Source organism: Perna viridis, chromosome 6, assembly GCF_037379345.1.
Source record: "Perna viridis isolate PV_CMFRI_1.1 ecotype Kerala chromosome 6, ASM3737934v1, whole genome shotgun sequence".
Lineage (NCBI taxonomy): Eukaryota > Metazoa > Mollusca > Bivalvia > Mytilida > Mytilidae > Perna > Perna viridis.
This window is the reverse complement of record NC_142450.1, coordinates 19,348,694-19,371,701: the sequence shown is the minus strand read 5'-3', so window position 1 is coordinate 19,371,701 and position 23,008 is coordinate 19,348,694. Positions and strand designations below refer to the sequence as shown.

Here is a 23,008-nt window from a genome sequence, read left to right as displayed (position 1 = left end):
AAAATGTACGAAACATAACCAACCGTAGATCTCCGACGAAAGTGTGACCTGAAAAAAAAACAAATTAAGGTCACATGACTTTTGAGAAGAATGTGAAGTTCTTATTTTTTTTATAGAAATTCTATGAATTATAGCGTTTTTATGATCTCAGCTAAAACCGAAAAAGAGGTCAATGAACTTATGAGACACTAGTTCTTAGATTTAGGAGATTTTATAATAAAATTGCTCCGACCGATACAGATGACAGTAATTTTTATTGTAATCAGTACGTAACTACGGAAAAAAATAAAAATTTATTTACTCGACAACAGAAAAAAAAGTAAAAACAGTATCATTATACAAAACAATAACAAATAAGTATTTTTGTCAACATGAAAGACATGATGATTTTGAGCAGCCGTGTGTGTCCTACATTACAAAACCCGGCAACGATCGAACTTATGCAGGGCTAAATTTCTTCTCTTCTGAATTATGGTCTTGTGATCCATATTTGTGTAACACGTTAAGTTCAACAACCATCAGTTGGGAATTTTCTTCAAAGCTTCATGACGTATTAACCCTAATTTCGTTGGGAAGCTTGAATCTGTTTGGATATCCATTTAAGACCATCACCGTATCCGGTTTGATGCACTAAGCTGCTCATCACTAAAGTACAGGGTCGAACTGTTGATTTTTCGTTTGTATTTATCTACAAAAAAATAAATTCAATTTTAAGTCAATTTATATCTAAGAAAACTTTTAACAAATGTGTGTACATAACGAACGGTTACTTTAAAGTAGATGTACAATTTTTTTACCATATGGTCATATATTTTTCCTGTGTATGAAAAGAAAAGAAAGCTAGATTAGTAGGTATCCTATAGAGAAAAAAGTAAACTATATCTTGTTAAAAAATTATGTAATTATATTAATTTTAAGAAATAAAAGTTAGATGTAGAAGGCGCAGGTTCAAGGGCAATAAATGTATTTGTGGTTAAATAATACATAAAAAAGGAAACGCCTAGAACACAGTACATAAACAAAAAAAACAGTCGAATGATTTACCACATCGGCTAGACTAAGTGGAAAACATATATAAACTTTGAATATAAGTATGTAGAAAATTCAATTAAACCACTTTTATTATAGTAGGTGTAACCCTCCCACAAGAAGGTCATCACATATTTCAAAGAAACTTTTTTTTGGTTTATTGCGAAGAAAAGAAATTCTGAACAACTTCTGGGTAAAAAAACCACATTGTTTTCAAATTTCTGAAATAGTAATAAAATGATTTGTGTAAACGAAGGTGCTTGCCAAGTCGGACACCTTCGCCAGTGTTATCAGAACAGGAAAGCCTAAAGTTATATGCTGGATAGTTAAACCTAAATGATACGCTTGTCTTCGGAAACTACGGAAACCTCAGGCATGGTGTTTTAAATAAAGCCCTATAATACATCGGCCACACACGCCCATGGCTTTAGTTGCAGCCATTTCGATAGTTACTTTACGTTCTTTGTTGTGTTTGTCTGTTTTCCATGTCTGGTCTTTGCCCCTGGATTACATTCTTTTGATTTCCGCAAGAACCTTAGTTATCCTTATTATTTTTATAACGTAGTTTTGGAAATATTAATAGTCGTTTTGGAAATATTTATAAAAAAAATGAAAAAAACCTTATCTCATCTTCGAAGTACCCACCTTGTCAGACAAATGAATGTCAATACCAAGTTCTGATATTAGCTGATCTTTGCTGCATGCTCCATTTTTGTCTACTTTATTGCCTAGTATCAAAACAGGGGCTTCAGCAATAATTTCGTCAGTCAAAATACCCTGGAAAAACCATATCAAATGTAATGCCTAATTCATTTTCAGGGTAGATTATGATTTTATGAACTTTGAAACAGTAAGTCTTAGACATGTTCGTGACGGAAGTATCGGCAATCGTTTGTTTCAATGCTTTTGAGATTTATCTCGAATGGTCCAAGTAGATCATGTCAAGGACATGACCTTACTGAACAAAAGTGGCGATGATTTTTTTTTATTGCACGAAATTGAAATTGAAAATGAGCAAATCCCATTTGAAATGACGTCTATCGCCATGAAACGATTTTCCAAAGGTCAAATAATTCCTATTCTATCAAACCCTCGATCATTTTGATTAGGAGTCTATTAACTGATAATCATATATATAGTTTAAGGACTTACAATTAGTTCATTCCTTGCTTCAGCGAATCTTTCTTTATCAGCAACATCCACAAGAAATACTATTCCGTCTATTGCAGGAAAATAGGATCTCCATACCCTCCGAGCTGCAAATAAAAATGATACACACAATATTTTTTTACTTCACGAACTTTTGTATAGAATAAGTCAAACTGAGATTTGAGGAAACTGCAATTGTAGAAATATTATGAAATAACCCCCCCCCTCAAAAAAAAACAAACAAACAAACAAAAATGCCCCATTCCTACAACAAAGTTTTTACCAGTTTTTAGTGGAGTCCGAGTTGCTCATTTGCTTTTATTACTTTGTATGTATGATTTTAGTTACTGTATGTTCTTTGTTGTGTATGTCTGTTTTCCATGTCTGGTCTTTGTCCCTGGATTACATTCTTTTGATTACCGCCATAACCTTGGTTCCCTTGATTACTCTTTGAAACCTTTTAATTAAGACACTGGCGTTTGCTTCCTTTTCTTGAGAAAAACGAGTTTATCTTATATCATTATGTACCATCATTAGGTTGCAATTTCTTGGTACGTTTGATTTGGTTTGTTTTTATTAATGTAATATATATACCTGCTCGGTGTCCGCCAAGGTCGTAAGCTTGAATTGTCACATTTCCTAACTGCATTTCTTTCGACCCTTCAAAAGTAAATACAACACAATGAACATGACCCATTAATAATGTAAACAAATCATGATCATATACAGTCTGTTTTTTTTCATTAGCTGAACAAAATTTCTCAAAATGACGCACTTTTCTTGTATACGTAATGGAGAAGGGAGCAGATACACGAATTGAAGACCAGAGGGGGAGGCTTCCCAAAAAGGGGCGAACACTGTCAATATTCAATGATTTCTTTTTCATTACAACCTACTTGTTTTCAAAAAACGGGAGGGCGTGCCCCCCACCCCCGGTGCGCCAGGCATTGACAAGCCTATGGGAGATAATTTGCGACACAAAACATTATGACAATAGGGCATGTGGATAATGAATTTGCTATAATATCTTTACTTCACAAATGTATTTGAATGAATTAACATGAGTCGGAATATGAATATTCTGTTGGTAAAGATAAGTATCTTGGTGTTAAAATGAATACTACCAAATTTTGTACTTACACACAGCAGAAGTAGGGTGATGTTGAACCAGTCGACCTTCCGACAGAAGACTGAGGAGTGTCGACTTTCCGGCATTGTCTAGACCAATGATGAGCAACTTAGCTTCCTTGTTGATTAGTCCTTTAAAAAATCATAGCATGAGATTAAACTCATTTTCTATCTGTGTACTATTGGACTATTGTTAAGTAATATATCAATACATAGGCGGTACTAACATTTTTTCTGTCTTCGCCCATTTATAAGGTGCATGATTATTTAAAATCGATTATGCGATAGTTCACATAACAATAGAGATTCTATCTCTACCCCCACTCCCCCCTCCCCCAACTTTATAAGTAATTGCTATTTACGCCCAACTCGCCCCAACCGTTTTATACTTTTACTTCCGGACAAGCAACAGACAGTTAAGGGCAGGGCAAGTGCGACAATCTCGCCTGCCTTTTGTGTGTGTGTGTGTGTGTGTGTGTGTGTGTGTGTGTGTGTTTTTAATATCATTTTAGTGGCATATATATATATATATGAAAAAATAAGGTAAAACAACTTAAACAAATATGAATGTAATATTTTGCGCAGGCCCGTAGGTAGGAAATTGTAGAGGGGGTTCTTTACATTTCTTTAGAGCGAGTCCTGCACCACGCACGGCGAGGTGCTATCGACTTTAATAGCCTCAAATCAAACAAAACTTCCGACTTTAATAGTGCTTATTCGTTTTTAATGGGGGTAATGGGGGGGTAAGAACCCCTCCCCCGCCCTGGCGACAGGTGTGATGCATACAAAAATATAGAGAGTTTTGTACTAGAACGTTACAATTACATTTTTGTACAAGTACTTGTATAATGCCTTACCGAAATATTGTAGAATGCTTCTAAACCAATCCATGAAAAACATTTTGAATTCCTGCGATATGTTTCTTTGCTTTTCTTATGTTTTAGTCTGAGATTTATTTTCATTATGATCAGTTACCCTTAAACTGTTCTATTTAAAATATAAAGGAATTTGTACATTTCGTCACTTGGTTATATGTAAACATGGACACGTTGGAGGTTTAACCATCAACAAATTTCATTGTGATCGATGTCCACGATGTAAAAAAAACGTGGCTTTGGACCCTTACAAAAGAGAATATTGGTTTTTTTTGTCAAGGACTCGAATTTCTTATTTCAGTCCGTATAAAGGATGTAGCTTTGATCCACAATAAAAATCAATCTATAAATAGAACAGTACGAATCGTTATTTTTAGAAATTCATCAATGTACATAGCTGGTTAATATGGCAATGAACATTAATTGATTAAATTTCAGTGTTTCTGAATAGCATTCCAGATGATTCGAAATACAAATATGATATTGCATTTACGAAATGCGCTATATCGCATACATGAATAATTGATATTTCAATATAGATCCACAGACTTCTAGAATTTTTGCTCATAATTCTTTAAATTTTATATACGTGGGTTTTCGCTGTATTAACACGTCTGTTGTATCAATGCAATAACAATATAATTTTGAGCAATATTCAACATACGTTAACTGAATGCCATTCATAAGATACAAAGGTAAGGTTCTTGCTATCTTAAGGAAACGGGGGAAACATATATTTTAGGGGGGTTAAAAATTTTTACGCAAACTTTAAGCAGCCTTTTTAATTGCGGGTGGGTGCAACATTAAGGATGTATGCAATTAGGATTTTCCTTATAATCTTATTAATCCGGGTCCACTGTATTTTAGAAAAGAATTGGGATAGAACTTATGAAAAAATAAGGATTCATGCTAAAAAATTCCCAAATATAGGGGGCATACGCCCGGCACGTCCGTCAATGGATCCACCCCTGGCATTCCATAACTTCCAACGTTTGTTTTGTGTCCCGTTTTCAGTCTAGATCCTGTCTGTTTAAAGCAGTCTCACCTGTCAAATTTGTTAAGTTTTTCTTTTTTTCAACCATTATGTGTGTATCGTACTAAACTGTAATATCCAAAGATACTCAGGACATATATTTGAGAAGAAAGCTTCAAAGTTAGTTAGAGAATAATAGAGTCGAAAACAAGGTGGCATGTTTCGACTAAACGATAATTTGTTCCGACCACTATTCTTTGCGATATGTTTAATATCCTCATTTTATAATATTTTGTAATTTGCAACCTATCAGTTTGGTCAATAAATGCACGTTTTCAATGAATAGAATGCAAAGCGTCCCGGTTGCATTTGGTTGGGAATCAAAGGTACCCACATTTGGAGCAAAATTTTTAAACTTTGAGGTCAAATGTACAAGACACAAATCAAATATATAAGTTCGTGTCAACAAACAACACGAAATTAACAGAAGCCAGTTTATAAATTCATGAGAAATGATTGTGTAAACTTAGAACTTTTTATGTGACGCCTTAAATCTTGAAGTCTTCATATAACCCAGCCGATCTTTTCGACAGTAACTTTAACAACCACAGCACTCCAGTTTTCTCACATTTCAATAATGTTTTGTCTTTTAAAGGCGAGATGTATATCAAAGTCGACACCGAGAAAGAATATAAGACGTGGATTCGGGACCAACCTCTTCTTTTCCTTCAAGGCATTGCATCTGTAACTTTTTTTCAGGGACTCGGATTTATTCTTGCATCATTGTTCGATCAGGCGATAATGCCCCTCCCATATGATCCTTTACTTATAATCGGTACAGTTTATATGTTATGTGGAACAATGTTCCTTATCATAAACTTTTTCATGCGGAAATATTGTAATCGGCTTCTAACGGAAGAGGAAGTTAAAGCGAAAAAGAAAGAGATGGCTACGAAACAGAAATGGATCGATTACGAAGACCCTAATCCGGAACTTTCAATATTTGCCGGTATGGTTGAGAAGGATGTTATCAAGAAAACCGATTGATTTAGATTTGATGGAAATGTTTCATTCTTTGTACCCAGATCAAAATGTCTCTCTATTGTCCGTGGTATGGCTTTATCAATAGTCGGAACCTTAAATCCGGGGAAAATCTGTCAATGAGCTTTTATATTCGCAGATGTTGTCTGGCTTTCTTACGAATGTTGTGTGAATGCTCACGACGGAGTACTTGAAGATGTCATTTTGGTATTAATGACAGTTTAATTCCGTCAGAGATCGATGTCCGATTAGTAATCAAAACGTGGGTTTGGGTATTCCAGCCCTACACATACATAGATTGATGTACAGTAAAATCGGTCCAACAGAACCCTTTCAGGGTGGATTGAAAATTGTGTTTGTTTTTAGCAGTTGTTTTAGCAGTTGTTTTGTCTACACAGGTCAAAATGTAATTCAGATACAAATAAAATACATTACATGTATGATAAGATTTTCTAAAACTGAATAGGGCCAAGTTCATAATAAGAAAAACTGCATTTTTTTTTATCCATCATGGAAAGTACATAATATGACTCATGTATCACCTCGTCTAAATGAAAAGCCATCATGAGAAAGTATGTTGTAATACATATTTTACTAACAAGAGTTGTCGTTCTTTTACCCGGGAGATAATTATGATAAGTATATCCCGTTTTTTTAAATAAAAACAGTTGACATTAACATATCCAGAAACCTTTCTAGGAACATGCATAGTGCATTTTATTTTAACAGAAAGGAACATGCAATGTACATTTTGTTTTAAAAGAAAGAAAATGAGGTATTCATTCTATATTAAATAGGGGGATGTTGTATCAAAAGAGAATTTTAATTATTTTTAGACACACCCATTCTGTGATTTTGGTAGTAAAAATGAGAAATTTCTCTTAATCAATTAAATGTAATAGATTTCAAAACACAGTTTCCAAGTTTTTGTGAAGAAAATTATTTAACAAAAGCAATCGTTGCTTTTGATGAAAATGTTAAAATAAGCCGAAGCTTGCTAATGTTCTCTAATATAGTTGGAAAAAAACACTGCGAAAATAAATTAAATTCACATTTTTTTATTACATATGTGGTTTATCATAGCTCTCGGCTTGCTAGTGCTATATCCTTGTAGTGTAATAAAAATCATACAAACAAATAAATTTGACGGTATTCTATTGGGTTTAGTTCATTTCACTGCTTTCCGAAGAAAATGTAGGGAAAACATATAAAAACCAGTCAAGCAGAAAGGTTATCTAACTCTTGGCAAGGTAAGAATAAAGGGTCCCAGTCTGTTGAAAATATGATGAACAAAATTGCATTGTTTCTATTTGGTCCAACTAATTAAATTCTAAATCAACACCCATTTCATGACATCTATATCGAGCAAAACATAAAATAAAATCGGTCAAATGTAGTTAATATCTAAAACAGGAAATTGTTTCTGAGATGGCTCAGAGGATGTCAAAGAGCGCCGAATACATTTATTAAATACGGAGCTACATTAATTTCATTTTAATTCGAAGGGGGTGGAGTCTTATCTTTTTATAGTTTAAAGCAAGATAGATTTATACCGATGAAAAAGCAAATATAAAATAATTGAGAGGTGCAGTCTCTTACACAGAAGATTCTACTGAAAATACAAAAAAAATGTTGATTATTGTAAATTGCCGAACTATGTAAGGAATGAATACTACGCCTCCAACTCAAGGCAACCAATAAAGTACATTGGTATTGTGTAATTCACAAATTAAAGCGTTTGTGAAAATTCATAATACCGTGTGATTATATATATATATCTAGCAGAACTTGCAACACATAACACTCGATTAAAGAGTATATTGTCGTAAAATTTGGTGGAAATACAGTACATTATTTTAAAAAATATATATTGGCTGTTTTTGGTTGTTTCTTCATCTTTCGGTAAATTATTACTGAGTATTACGCACAATAATACATCCCGTTGATTCATTATCAAGTCATATTGTCGTAAAATGGTAATATAAAAAAAACCTTTACAACTGCCTTGATCAGTGTGTTACATGTTTCCTGGTGGTTCTTAATGCACACGTCACACCTGCCCACTTTTCATTATGAACAGAAAGTAATGAATCCTAGTTAAGTGCTCCCAATATAAAGTTTGCATTGTGATAGAGATAGCACTGGCGAACGTTATAACCAACAACGAGTTTCTCTCAGTGTATTCATGTCATGCTCATAAAAAGTTTCATCACGTTTATATTGGAGGCTGCTTAAGGGGGACAAAACTAAGTTAGACTCCTCTTGAAGGACCTTTTTTATACCAGTATAAAAACATTTTAATTACACATATGTAGTGTAGAAGAAAATATAGAAACATGAGCTTTCTCCAAATTTCATCTTGACTTCATCTCTGTTTTTGTTGTGTTCATATAGCGGTAGAATGCAGTGCGATAACCATATGTAGATAAAAAGCTCTCCTTCGGCGTCCTTTTTTAGGGTCCTATTGTGAAATGTTTTGTTAATTAACGACAGAGAGATAGTTCTAGCTGCTGCACATTACAACTATAAAAATGGCTCACCATCAATAAACATTGCTATCTCGACAGATATTAAAAGCTATTGAATGAAAAATTACGAAATCTGGGTAAATAAAGAACAGTTTGAATGATTCTATCTTTGCCATCGAGTTGGTAAGCAAAGCTGAGGAAAACAAGTAAAAGTGAAGGATGCTTTTGTACATTACAGAAATAAATGACCTTCTCCGTCGACCCGTGACCGCTGTGTCAATACAGTTGCATCGTCACCGTTTCTCTATCGTCGCCAAAATCAAAACCCTGTTTTGATCCATGGAAAATGGAGGCTATAATTTATCCTTAAATAGTCTTTGCCTTTGTTCGAGAAATAAATTTTATTACATGTAATCCGAGATGAATACGAACTCTATAACTAAAAGTATTGACTTCAGGACACGCCAAATTAGCCGCAAGGTGGGAAAACGAACACTAACTTGTATTTTGGATATAAAAGAGGATGTGGTTAATTTCTTTAAATCTTCAGATATCTGAACAGGTGTGATTATTGATCAAAGCCATTTTAAATTTCAATAAACCACAAAAATATCCCACGATTGGAAACAATTTCAGTCAGAGAGATATGTGCTTTGTGTTCTGTTCTTTGTTTAATTAATTCTTTCAAATGCTGAAAAAAGAAGTTCACGTTTCAAAGATACATTTGTAATAGTCTGTTATAGAATACATTGACATTTCTAGAAAAAAAGGTGTCACCCTGGCAAGCTACAGGTGTGAGAAGGAGTCGGGTATCTCTGGCATTGTTCTAAATTAAACATTTTGGACCTGTTGCCATAAAATTAGTATAGCCGTCCAGTTGACACGTTATTGCAAATGTAAAACGTTGGTAAACAATGGCTCGAAGATTTTAACTTATAAAACAACAATAAACGATTCCTATCTAATATCATTCTTTAGTTATTTATTGTGGGACTTTTTACTCAGAGACAATTTTATTCCCATTGCCGTGTAATGGAATTAACTTTGTAATATCTTTTCTGAACAATTATTTTCTAGTGGGTCTAGACCCAGGGTTTCTTGAGGTCAAATGACTGACTTAAAAAGCAATTTATTCTAAAAACGAAGTTGCATCTATTCTATACATGAACTGTGAACTATACTGCCATGGGATGACCCCGTACCGCGTCTAACTGAACCAAACTCTTCGCCCGGCTACCTCCTGTTTGTAATTTGACTTTCAGGTACCGTTTTTGGAGCTAAATAAATCCTACGAGTTGCCTTAAAGACGTATGCACTGTTGACAAGACCCGAGACTTCTCAATACAAGTACGTTGAAAGTGCCTTTCAGTACGACTTTTGGGAGGACATTTTTCAACATTTAAGAAAGCAAGGCTAAAGCATTTGAATTCATGAAGACATTTTTTTCTATAACCAAACGCTTCCATAACGCATGGCTTTGATTGTCGACTTTAAATAAGCCGAAACCTGTTTTAGTTATAACGCAATGGCTGATCGGTGTCTCACCATATCAGTTGTTGTAGTTTTGTTTTTATTACTTGGACTTTTTTTTTATTTGAATTCTCACGAGCTAAGCCCCTTTTAAGAACGAATAACATGCAATTTTTGTTTCAATTTGAATGGACAACACTCGTGTTAGTTACTTCTGGCTAAGTACATGTAGGCATCAAATAACCTAATGACATTTCAAATCAAGTACTTGGTACACGGATATCGGTACATTTCATTGAACTTATATTCCGTTTCCTTTAGACGCTTCGTGTGGTTGATTCCTTCTATTAAGATCTGCTAATGGATTCCTATGTACACCATAAATATTTTTCCAGATCAAAAGCCTCATACTTCATTGTATATAAATATTCTCTCGTTTTCTGTCTATATTAATCTTTCTATGTCAATCCTTCTGTTCGCCGAGGGTAAACAATCCGCACTCAGCTTCTCTTAACGACCGCCATTGAGATCCACTCAAGAGCATGATTGACGCAGATCATTTACAAACGCTTTCAATAAAAATTATAACGCATGGCTTTGATTGTCGACTTCGATTCCGTTTTTAACCACTTGTAAGCGTTAATTCCACCAATTAAAAGCCATAAACCAATTAACGTCGATGTTACGGCTAAAGACTGCAACCGGAAGCATCATGGCGGCGTTCAAAGGCGGGAGAAATGTGAGAGTACTCGGTGATCTTTAAGTGCCACTGTTGATGCGTGTTCTTTACATGGTAGTCGTCATATGTGGTATGTTGACGGGTGTCATTTTTAGAGAAAACAATAGAGACAATCCGAAATACATGGATGGAACGGGAATGACTTAAATAGGATTGGAAAATATATGCCGGATGAATACTCGTTTCATTGTTACGTTTAATTGTACTGAGTGGAGTTATTTACAAATGTGTTCCGAGTCCTCAAAAAAATGTTTAAGTCACTTCAATTTTATTAAATTATTTGATTTCTAATTGATTAAGTAACCTATCAATTCAATGACTGGCTAAGTCTCTTTTCATATTTTACTTACGATCAAATAAATTTTAGACATTAGAAAATCCCACTGAACACTATTTGTTACAGTCTACATATGCCGGATAGGTATCTTTGGTCTGTTTTTTTTTTAAATCAACATCAAATAAAATTCAGACACTAGAAAATCACATTGAACATACAATATTTGTTTCAGTCTACATTTGCTGTATTTTTACTTTACAAAACGACATTTCCGTATTCAGATGTGTATTTTTGAGAAAACCATACATTCATCTCCAACTTCAATCAACCAAATCGAAAAAAAAAATCAAGAACGATAACTCTCCCAATGTGCCAATTTCATATAATCTATATAATCAAACGTGCACTAACTAAATGACAAACCAAGTCAGGTTTAACTGTGGTTGTAACTGTTTCTGATTTTTGACGTGCCTGGATCTTCTGTCTGCTTTTTATAAAGAATGTCACATAAAAAAAAACGAAACAGTAAAATGGTGTCCGAGGTTTTAAGACATCTTTCATCAGGTGCAACGGTAAGGTAAACATCCTCTGAATTTCTGCTTGAAGCATTACAAGTATCAGCCCAGATACAAAAATTGTCTTATTTGCAGTTTTTGTGGTCTCACTTTTAGGACATTTTGAACCAAAGAGTCGTTAGAATAATCTCCTTATGAGCAATCAATGGTATAAATCTGAAACGGAAGTTTCTCGCGACTCATTGTCTTCAAGTGAAATATTCCTGCTTTTTCTCAGGCTCAATAAATTGAGAAATGACAAAATAAAACAACTCGTAAATTTCTTTTAATAATTTATTGTTACACTTTCCTGTAATACCGGATGTTCAAATATAGTCGTAATCGGTATTATGGAGAAGACATCACGGACATTATTCGGAGAAAATGACCCCGCTCTCTTTTTCTGTCACTTAACGTGAAAAAAATATAGTTATAGCGAGACAAAAACAATAAAATATTGCAAATTTTTATTTCCAAATGACAACTGTACTACGAAAACAGTGCCTTAATATAATAAAAAAATGCTAAAACCATAGAATTCGATATTCTGTGAAAAATGTCCGAAAAATTGTCACAAATGGACGACTCGTTACGATCTCCTCACATCGTTAGCGAACGAGGATCTATTTCATGTGTCAATTTCCGACTGTTTATGAATCAGTTTTAAGTGGTTTTATTACACTGAACCACCGAGACCATCATATCATTATAATTTACTGTCTAAATTGGAGAAATGTGGCTTTCATTCTAGCATTTACAGACAAAAGCAGTGATTTATAAGGCAATGTTATTACTTTCTTAGCTTTGTTATGGCTAGGACAACAGATATTGTAAATAAAACGTGGGTAGAACATAATCCGAGGCATGGAGGAATGACAGCGACTGCGTACTGTGAATCGGAGAGCTAACTTTCGTCATTAGATCAGAATTCAAAACGGAAGATTCAAAATTACTATGGAGGGTACAAGATCAGAAAAGAATTAATATGCCTCAGATTTTTAATAAGCTAAACGCGTTTTTAGGAGAATACCTTTTTTCTCCGGCATGCTCATAAAGTGTGTTATTGCTTTTCATTTCCGTTTGATTTTTTCCCTTACATTATCACAGAAATCCATATTAATCATACACATACATACATCAGTGACTGATCCAGGTAGTGCAGGAGGTTGGCACCCCTTTATATTGGAAAATTTGTCATTTTCATATGTAAAATTAACAAAAAAAACGGCAAATAATATCTTAGCACCCCCTTTTTCTGAGGAATCCAGGAAGGCACTCGTCCTTTTGAAAGTGTCTGGATCCGTCCTTGATATACATAGTGATAGGTTTCTTTAAAAAATGTAAATGATTGATTGATTATTGGGGTTTAACGCCCGAGCAGCAATATTTCAGCTATATTCTGGCGATGAACATGAAATGGATGATAAAATGAACATGAAATGATGATGATGATATGGAAAAAAGGATGGGGCACACGGATAATAGGGTGGACAAATTGTGATTGTCACTAGAAAAAAGGAGGGATGGGTAGGGTCGGGCAATTTAGCCTCCTGTGGCAGAGCGCAAAGGTTCCTACTCCTATCGAATACCACAGCAAGGTTCTTTAACGAGCGAGGAATGTGGCATCTTTCCCAACACGGTGCACCATGGTTTGCGGTCAGGTTTCCTTATTATAGCCTGACAACCACAGTATTTAACACGCCAGGGGCACCCCATTCAACCAGCTGGGGCACTCAACCAGTTGCTCTGTGGGCAGAGCGCTCTGGCCTCCGGCTATGGTTCTGAGCACTACGTAGTCGCCTTTTACGACAAGCTTAGCGCTGCTGCAGGCCTATTCTTTTGACACCCGGACATGCACGGGGCTACAAAATGTAAAAAAAATATCTTTAAAACAAGCAATAAAACGTCTGTGCGTGTCTTGACTTTTGAATTTTAGCTATATCGTTTAGCGAGTTTTTTTTCTGAATTACTCGTAGTGTCAATAATATATGTGCTTTAAAAAGACAGTAATAAATATATGCGCGGGGTTTCAGTAGAGATTAATCCCATGACCACTGTGTAAAATAGTTTCCACCTGTAAGTGCTTCGTACGAAAGCTTAATTACAAAAGGCACTAATAGCTGTCGTAAGATTTATGTGTCTCTAATTAAATCGAAACATTCTTTATTGTTTAGTGTCTTTGTTTTGCTTTCTTTATCGTTCATTGTTATGACGTTGGTGTCTTTTTTTATTAGTACCTTTTACCATATAGAATATATTATACCAATATACGGCTATCTAAGGAGGAAATCAATCTTAATCAAACATTCTCCTCAATATTACAAATAGCTTCTACTCTCCACATCGCATAATTAAATCAGAATTTACAACGTCTTATGCGGCCCAGAGGCGGATTCTAGTGGACCCGGCATTTACCTTGCACCCGGGTAATATTTTTGCTCCACAAGTTTCTCTCAAATATAACCCCGGGTCTTCAGTGACGACCAGATTAACCCGGCATACGCCCATCCAAAAGTTACAAAAAAAAATTTCTTTGACAATACCCTCCCCCCAACAAAAATGTGTCTGGATTCAACCATGGTGCCCCTCCCCCTTACTTAAAGAAAAAACACCCTTAAATCCATAAACTATGACAGTTAAATGCTAAACTTGGTTATAAAATCCATAAATTTTTCCACCACCGTTTGAAAATGAAAATAGAATTCTCGATTCCATTGATTTGGACATTTGATTCCAAACACGCTATTAGATATGTAATGCGGAGAGATATACATGTTGTTCCTTAAATATTTCTCTCCGTCTAAATCACTTCCTACCAGTCTGCGATATTTCATTTAATAAGCCACAAAGACAATTTATTTCAATTTAACTATACCAGTAGAGTGTAAAAAATAGGAAACCAGTCGTCTTTAGGATGACATTTGTCATGTTTGTAATCATAGTATTTATCACTGTTACTAAAGTGTTTTAAGAAACGATTTTCATCGAATATTTGATTGCGAAGTAAGGAAGATGAATTTTAAAGAAACAATCGTTAAAGCGTCAATTATTGGTAATAGAATTAAACAATTAGAGACAGGAAGAAAAAAAATGTGACATAAAACATTTTTTTATATTTTGCCCAAAAAACGCTGTGACAAGATTTATCTTTTCGGTTCATATGTGTCGAGAAAATCTTTTAGTGATCTTCTAGCACTTTGCCACTTGTCTGACATTGGAACATATGACCATTTTCTGCTTTTTTCGCTGTTGTATTTTATTATATATGCCATGCGTGTTCACTGTATGTTGCAAACACTCCATACATGTATGTTGTCCGAATGTTGTCATCACTGCATATATGTATGTTATCTATATCTTTTCATTACTACATACATGTATGTTGTCCGAATGTTGTGATCACTACCGACATGTATGTTGTCTGAATGTTGTAAGCACTCTTAAATGCATGTTGTCATCGCTACCTACATGTATGTTGTCCAAGTATTGTTATCACTACTTACATGTATGTTGCCTATGTATTGTAGTCACAACCTGCATGTATGTTGCCTATGTATTGTGATCACTACCTACATGTATGTTGCCTATGTATTGTGATCACTACCTACATGCATGTTTCTTATGTATTGCAATCACTACCTGCATGTACGTTGTCAGTGTATTACCAGTTCTGCCTGCCTGTACGATTCCTATATGTTATTTTTTTATTTTAATCACTACCTGCACATATGTTGCCTATGTATTGGAGTTACTACCTACATGTATGTTGTCTGTGTATTGTAATTACTACCTACATGTATGTTGTCAATGTAGTGTTGTCACTACCTGCATGTATGTTGTCTATGTATTTTAATCACTACCTGCACGTATGTTGTCTATGTATTTTAATCACTACCTGCACGTATGTTGCCTATGTATTGTAATTACTACCTACATGTATGTTGTCTATGTGTTGTAATCACTACCTACATGTGTGTTGCCTATGTATTGTAGTCACTACCTACATGTATGTTGTCTGTGTATTGTAGTCACTACCTGCATGTATGTTGCCTATGTATTGTAATTACTACCTACATGTATGTTGTCTATGTGTTGTAATCACTACCTGCACGTATGTTGCCTATGTCTTGTAGTCACTATCTACATGTATGTTGTCTGTGTATTGTAATTACTACCTACATGTATGTTGCCTATGTCTGGTAGTCACTATCTACATGTATGTTGTCTATGTATTGTTGTCACTACCTACATGTATGTTGCCTATGTATTGTAGTCATTACCTGCATGTATGTTGCCTATGTATTGTGATCACTGCCTACATGTATGTTGCCTATGTATTGTGATCACTACCTACATGTATGTTTCCTATGTATTGTAATCACTACCTGCATGTACGTTGCCTATGTATTGTAATCACTACCTGCATGTACGTTGTCAGTGTATTACCAGTTCTGCCTGCCTGTACGATTCCTATATGTTACAAGTATATATGATTTGCAATGTACAGTAATGTAAAAATGTTTTTGTATGATCACAACCTTCTATCAGTCAACATTATTTAAAAAAATAGATTTTAAATCTTTTTAAAAAAAACTGAGTTTGCAATTTAATGATTTTTAAAATATTTCATCTACCTACTAGTAAATAGATATATTTTTCTATGTACCCATTTGAAACATACAATCGATATTCTATATTCTAAGTTCCCAAAGGACAAAACTTCTTGGGTCTGAATCTCATTTTTTACAGTAAGGTACAAGTAGTCAGAATACCCTGTTTGGAGTTACTAGTATTTTCCTTTATTCATTCGTTTTTAATGGTGCTAGAAAATTGCGCCAAAATAAGCTTCGTTTAAAAAAACAAAAATGAAAAACCTACGCCCTAAATCCCTAAAGTAAGGTTAACACTCATACACGTGTTAGCTGATTATGTGAATCTATGAACAATTTAGAACAGAAAACATAATGTGGTATTAGAATGTCAGATATTAACAATAATGTGACTAACACAGAATCTAAACAATTCAACACCTACAAATGGGGGGAAGTTAATTGATATTCAATAATTTGAGCCCATAAATCAAAGAGAACTACAAAGCAACACCAATACCTTGTTTTTATGTGAGTCATTGAGGTTTCGGTTGTTAATTAGGGCAAATAATCTTCCTCCTTTAAAATAAACTGACATTTGACCTTAATTATCAAAATCTGAAATCAACGAGAGGATGTTTAGCCACTAAGCTTGCTTTCACTTTGGTGAAGGGTGCTACACGGAAGATTCTCTGATCGCCCTTGCGAGGGATTCCACTTCCAAATTTGGAGCTCGCTAAATTTCCAAAATAAAACTTTGTCAACTGTTCATAGATCTATAATGCATTCTTTTTGTACGGCAAAGCATATTTGTAACGATCTGTCTTCATAATTCACCTTTTAACATGTTAAGTTTGACACTTACTCCGCCTTTCTTATCACCTAAAAAAAGTCTTTTCTATACGTCTGTCATAATTGTTACACAAAATGACATTCATTCTACATGTTAAACAACTAAGGTCGTGCTTGTCTTGCTTCGGGCTAATTTCTGCCTCTGTTCAGACACTCCGCACAATATAATTACCTTAACGGCTTTGTTCATTTATTTAGTAAATAATGAAATTAAAATTGATTCATACCGTGTCTTTGTTTTATGACTCTTTAATTGTGCTAAACTGCATGTAGTAAACTAATTTGACAGTTTTAGAATCAGAGAATGCCTTTTGTTTGTGGTCCGTCTGAAGTGGTTTGACATTACTTTTAGTCAGGTTCTGGAGTAATTAATTAAGAGGTTGTTTCGTGCTAAATGATCAGTGCATTGTGTTAAAATATTTGGTGGTTCTGTCAGCTTTAAAGCAAAGCTTGCTTTTCTATGCTCTTAATTGAGACCAACAAAAAGCAACGGGTTTCATTTTGAGCTACAAATATTTACTAACTCATAGATTATATGTAACTTTTGTGTTACATCATGCCGCAGTACCACAATGCTCAAGATAATTTTAGACCGGAGGTAATAGCGATCTGGGTTTCGTAGAGATAGCATAAGCAAACGTTTTTAAAAGCATCGCAAGCATCAGAAGACAATTGCCTTTTAAACTTTAATAAATGCACATGGTTTCAAATCTGCAGAGAAACTCCTCTTGGTTTGAAGTCGTAATTAAATTTGGTATTTATTATTTATTAAGTATATATATATAAGCAGGTACCTTATGTTGTAAAGATGTTCGTCAACTGCCTTTTATTTTGGTAAATATAGTTAATGGTCACCTAGTTAATGTTTTACCAGGCAAATTGTTTTATGGCGAGATGAAATCATAACAGGTGGAGTGATAGCGCATATAAATTGATAATGATGAAATAAAAGCCCATGATGAAGTGAGATTATTCTATGGTTGACAGACTGAAAACAGTGTAAGAGCCATTTGCTTTTTGCTCAGGTGAATTGACAAAAGTACTTCATACTACCATACCTCTTCTCGTCTTGTAATATCAGACTGGGAATAAGTTCGAATAGTTCAAATCCGGTACTTCTGTTCAATTGGAAAACCCAGGGAATGGTTGCATGGGGTCGGAATTTCCTGTATATTCTTTTTATGTATTGTAGGTGTCAAAGTTACAGATTTTTTAAACAAGAAATAAACACCCCCCCCCCCTTTATTTGTTCAAATTTCTAGTAAATGGGGTTAAATGCTAACGACTTTAACGACTACAAATATCATGATAATAATTCAGATAAGAAGAGCAATAGTAGATCAATAAGCATGAATTGTATTAGAAATCTGAAAAATTCAGTAGATTTTTTTTCTTGATTTTGGAAAAGCCCGAAAAACCATCAGTTTGTTAATTAAACATACACTGAGGTTTCATATTACTATCAGTAATTGAAATTATTTTCAATATCGGTTTGTTAAGCGGTAAATTGAAGCCACATTGTAACATTGATTTAAAAATAAATGAGTTTATATTCGTGCCGCAGAAATATGGGCTGCTTTTAAAGAGTTTTAGCTTCCTGTCTAGTTTTTTCTTACCTTTTAGTTTGAAATTTTCTGTAGCCATTGATGTAAACGTCTGTTTGATAAATTGGGTACAAAATTTATGTTGCAAATTGACTATATCAGTATAAATGTGCATATCAAGGTCCTCAAACTGTAGTGGGAATCTATTAACACACTTCGGCTGCACTAACACTCAATAAATTGATTTGTATTTACAATTGAATATGACGCCATTGAATTGAATTTTATTATCTCAACGAGAGATTTGTTTTATATCCAGTAAATAATAAAGTCGAATATGGTTCTTCCAAATGGAGATATGAATGTAACTGCAAAAGAACTTCTCCAGTTACTACACCAGACATGTCTGATACCAAAATATACCTGTTCCCAGAAACTTCGGGTTGTATTTCAATCGAACCACCGTGAAATATTACCATCAATTCTACTAATGAAATCAACACCCCCATCTTTTTTCAATACAAACAGCTTATAAGCCATGAATGTTTAAATTATCTATTCCTCTTTATAAGTTCGAAGTATATTTGCCACTAGGCTTGTTATTTAGCCAAATCAGCTGTTAGATGGAGATTTGAAGGGCAAAGAAAAAAAGGATATCCCAAGGAAACAAAGAGAAGCATTGAAAGAGAAAGAAAATATTTGGTCTGCAATCATGGACCGAAGTTACCAAAGTAGCAACAAACATAATAAACAGAAATAAAATTTAAGCCCAATTGTATCCCCGTTCTTAACCCTTGAGATAGCATTAAAAACTAGATATTAAAATTGGGAGTTGTTTCAAGGGCGGATCCACGATAATGTGGGATGGGGGTCCAGGCCATGTTTATCTAATTTTTGCTTACATCTTGTTTTGCACAAGATAAACACAATTTTTATCAAACAGACAGGGTTTTCCCCCATCCACCCCCACAGGAACCCCAGAAGCCGCTACGGAGTTTCATTAGCATCTCCATACATACACTGCTTAAGCTTTTATACATAGCAAGATATTACGAGATAAACACAAAACTATTTGAGGTTAATGTCATTTAAACGACACTATAAATTAAGTCATTTTTGGTTAAAGTTTAGTTTCAACTCTAGACTGATTAATTTGATTTTTTTTCCATTTATGGAGATAATTGTCATTATCAAGCACTGCATTTAGCATTAAATGTAAATTTGTATTGAACGCCTCTTTTCTTTGAGAGGTGAAACTCTTACATAACAACGCGAATAAATGAATATAAATAACAAACAAAGTCTTTGAGATGAAAATTTGTATATGAAAATCACTTAATCGTCAAAAATTGCATTATTTCCTGAGAATTAACATGTGTTTATATCTCCTAAGTCCTATAGCAAAAATATTCATAGAAATTCACTTTATACATATACATGAAACTGTAATTTATTCTTTTCGTATTTGAAATTTCAATGTTATTTTATTGCTAATACATAGAATGTATAATAAAGGCAAATCTGCATCAAAATGAATTAGATGAATAATTCTATTTCATTTAAGCTGGTTAGGATCGCAAGGCAATGCATTTTTGATTTTGGCCCAGCAAAAGCGACAATATTCTGTGGTTTTCTTCTCATAAAAGGAAATTTTGCGCTAGCAAATGTGAAAAATGTGTACATTCCTTCTTTTCTGCAGTTTAAAATGGGAAAATTGTAAGTGAAAATGGATATGATTGAATCGTATTTGTGTGGAACAACGGTGATACATAAGTCACTATATCCTCATCTATTTCTGTGAGTTCAAGGATATTAATTCACAACAGAAATTAAATTAACGAAGGGTGTAGAAATTAAGCGTAAGTAAAGATCATAACCTGCTAGTTTCATGTCTTATATTTTACAAGATAATTTATCATTGTAACACCTCTAAAATAAATGTCTGTCACCGTGTACTTCCTGGTCTGATAGAGCATGCGCATAACCCATCGGTTCAGAATTATTTGTCTTTCGCTTTTTAAAAATAATTATACATTTATTTTTATGATGTTGTCTGCAAACTGCCAAGGTCACGTGACAACAAATTAACTTTTTGCATCTTTAATTTATAGAATCGTGTGTGAAGAAGTTTATTAGAAAAATGAAAATAATTTATTAAAACCAGACTTGAAGATTTATACTAATTTAAGTAAAAACAAATGGAATTCATTTATTAATTTGACTTTTGTTAATTTTCATTGTTTCGCTTTATTTCCTTGTAAGCCCATTGACAAATGTACTAAGTTCACATTATGGGTTTCGCATGTAGCTGACAAAATTAGACTTTGGACTCTACAAGACATTAACTCTCTAACTTCATCGTCTTTCTACTAAGGTAATGATGCTTGCAAATGGGCGTTCCTAATTCACAATTTTATTGTGATTTCGGGATATTTATTACACCGGATCGATACCACAGATCAATACAACCAATGGAAAAGCCAAATAGAATCTTTGGGTTAAAAATTAATATAAATTCTTAATTTGTTACAGGTTTTGAGTTGAAATTATTTTTATAATTTAAACACCATTATTAAGACCTCAAATAATGAAATTTATTAAGTTGGATATTTCACAAAGCTTCAAGGTGCGAGTAGTAATAAAATACTCAATATTAAAGTTTCATTTTTAAACATTTAGATTCTTATGAAGAACAACATACGTAAACAGAAAACCAGACAAATAAAACACATTTATCAAAACACCCTTTTAAAGGTCATATGTTAACACCGTTGTTGGATGTGAAATCAAATGTTAAAGGACCTTTTCACCACCCCCCCCCCATTTCAAACACGATGCCACAAACCATATCACGAAATAAACAATGTATCATATCCATGATGCCCAATTTATACGCCCGAGCTGATAGGCTTTAAAAATACCAAATAAAGTTACCTGTTACTTATAGAACAAAGCATTGTATTAAAGTTTGAAAGAAAGTGTGGCAGTTGGACTAACAGACGAACTGTAAAAAGCCGTGATATGAGGAGCATTTCATAAACAAGTGCATCTGACATGTCGAGCGGGTGTTCGATGAAATAAATGACTACTGTAAAGTACGTTAATAAAGCAAATGAAATTTTATGGTCGGAAGTACTCTGGAAGAGTTGTTTGATCGTCATCGGGAAACCAAAGTGTTACGAACGGACTTACGGACGGTTCATTAGTTTTACTTGTAGTAGTATATGTCTTCAAAATCTGACTTTTTTTAAAGATAACAAATACATGTTTTACTACAAAATTGGATATTCTAATTTTTATTTGCTCATTGCAGGATTTGTGAAATATGCAACATAATTATTTTGATTCATAATTGATAAATTGTACATGAATATTTACATTGATTGTTGTGTTGTATATAATCGAATCTGCAAACATTTTCTGGTCTATTGTGGTTTTATGTAATGTTAGAAAATACGGTCGCAACGACATGTAACATTTCCCTATTTTCCTACATAGCAATTGAGAAAATTGAAATGCAGAAGACGACGCATTAAAATCATCTTTATCATCACCTTAAGATACCTAATACATTTAAACAATGCATCCATCATGAGAAAACTCAAAAATAGAATATTTACCAAATAAATTACTTGAGCGCTTTTTGAAGTAGTTTGTCTACATTTTTCATTTTGGTTCAGGCAGTTCATATAACTGTAATATAACATAATTATTTCAAAGACGTTTTGCACGGACGAGTTCGTAAAAAGTAATAAAAATGTAAGAAAGGAGACAACTTTATTCAACTTTAGAGACGTTCTGAAGATTAACGACAGGAGAAGATTGCCCCTGTCATAAACGCCATTTCTACCTTTGACGTAACCACAAACACTTCATATTACGTCATCAATTTTTGTTGTTATAGTTTTTTTAGTCAACAAAAGTTGGTGCATTCTGCCGCTACGATTAACATAAAAGTAGAAAAGTGAAGATGTTGGCGTGTTTGGGACCTACATTTAATAGTTGTGAAGCTTTTTGTTGGTTTTTAATTTTCATTCCTTACATCAATTTGATACTTATGAAATTAATGAGTGGGTAACTGTGGTAGTCTTAGATCTATCACTTTCCCTCAAAGTTTAAAACTGACTAACAAATAAATGTCATAAGTGAATGAGTAATCTTCCCGCATTCTTCTAAAAATTCATAATTCATTCAAATAAAAGGGGGAAGATATGGTGTAGCAAAAAAAGTAAATTTGGTACTGCAATCTTGAAAATGTAGACGTATATGTATGTATTATTTTAGTTACTTAATGTTCCTTCTTGTGTTTGTCTGTTTTCC

The 23,008-nt window shown here is 33.9% G+C and overlaps 1 protein-coding gene and 1 long non-coding RNA gene across 3 annotated transcripts; one reads left to right on the top strand and one right to left on the bottom strand.

The window, feature by feature from the left end:
- Positions 1-281: 281 nt before the first annotated feature.
- LOC148613969 (uncharacterized) lies at positions 282-18,852 on the bottom strand. 2 transcript variants are annotated; one of them, XM_088587672.1, is made up of 6 exons: positions 18,761-18,852; positions 3,319-3,438; positions 2,773-2,838; positions 2,182-2,285; positions 1,675-1,806; positions 282-688 (listed from the first exon to the last, which is right to left on the bottom strand). In XM_088587672.1, exons 1-6 carry the CDS (start codon positions 18,786-18,788, stop codon positions 560-562), a joined length of 579 nt encoding a protein of 192 aa, XP_088443798.1. In that variant the 5' UTR covers positions 18,789-18,852; the 3' UTR covers positions 282-559. The 2 variants fall into 2 exon arrangements, with proteins under 2 accessions (XP_088443798.1, XP_088443799.1); XM_088587673.1 differs by lacking the exon at positions 18,761-18,852 and adding an exon at positions 4,164-4,286.
- Positions 4,759-6,796, top strand: LOC148613970 (uncharacterized). Its single transcript, XR_015923523.1, has 2 exons — positions 4,759-4,876; positions 5,810-6,796. It is a non-coding gene; the product is annotated as an uncharacterized LOC148613970 (long non-coding RNA).
- Positions 18,853-23,008: the final 4,156 nt, after the last annotated feature.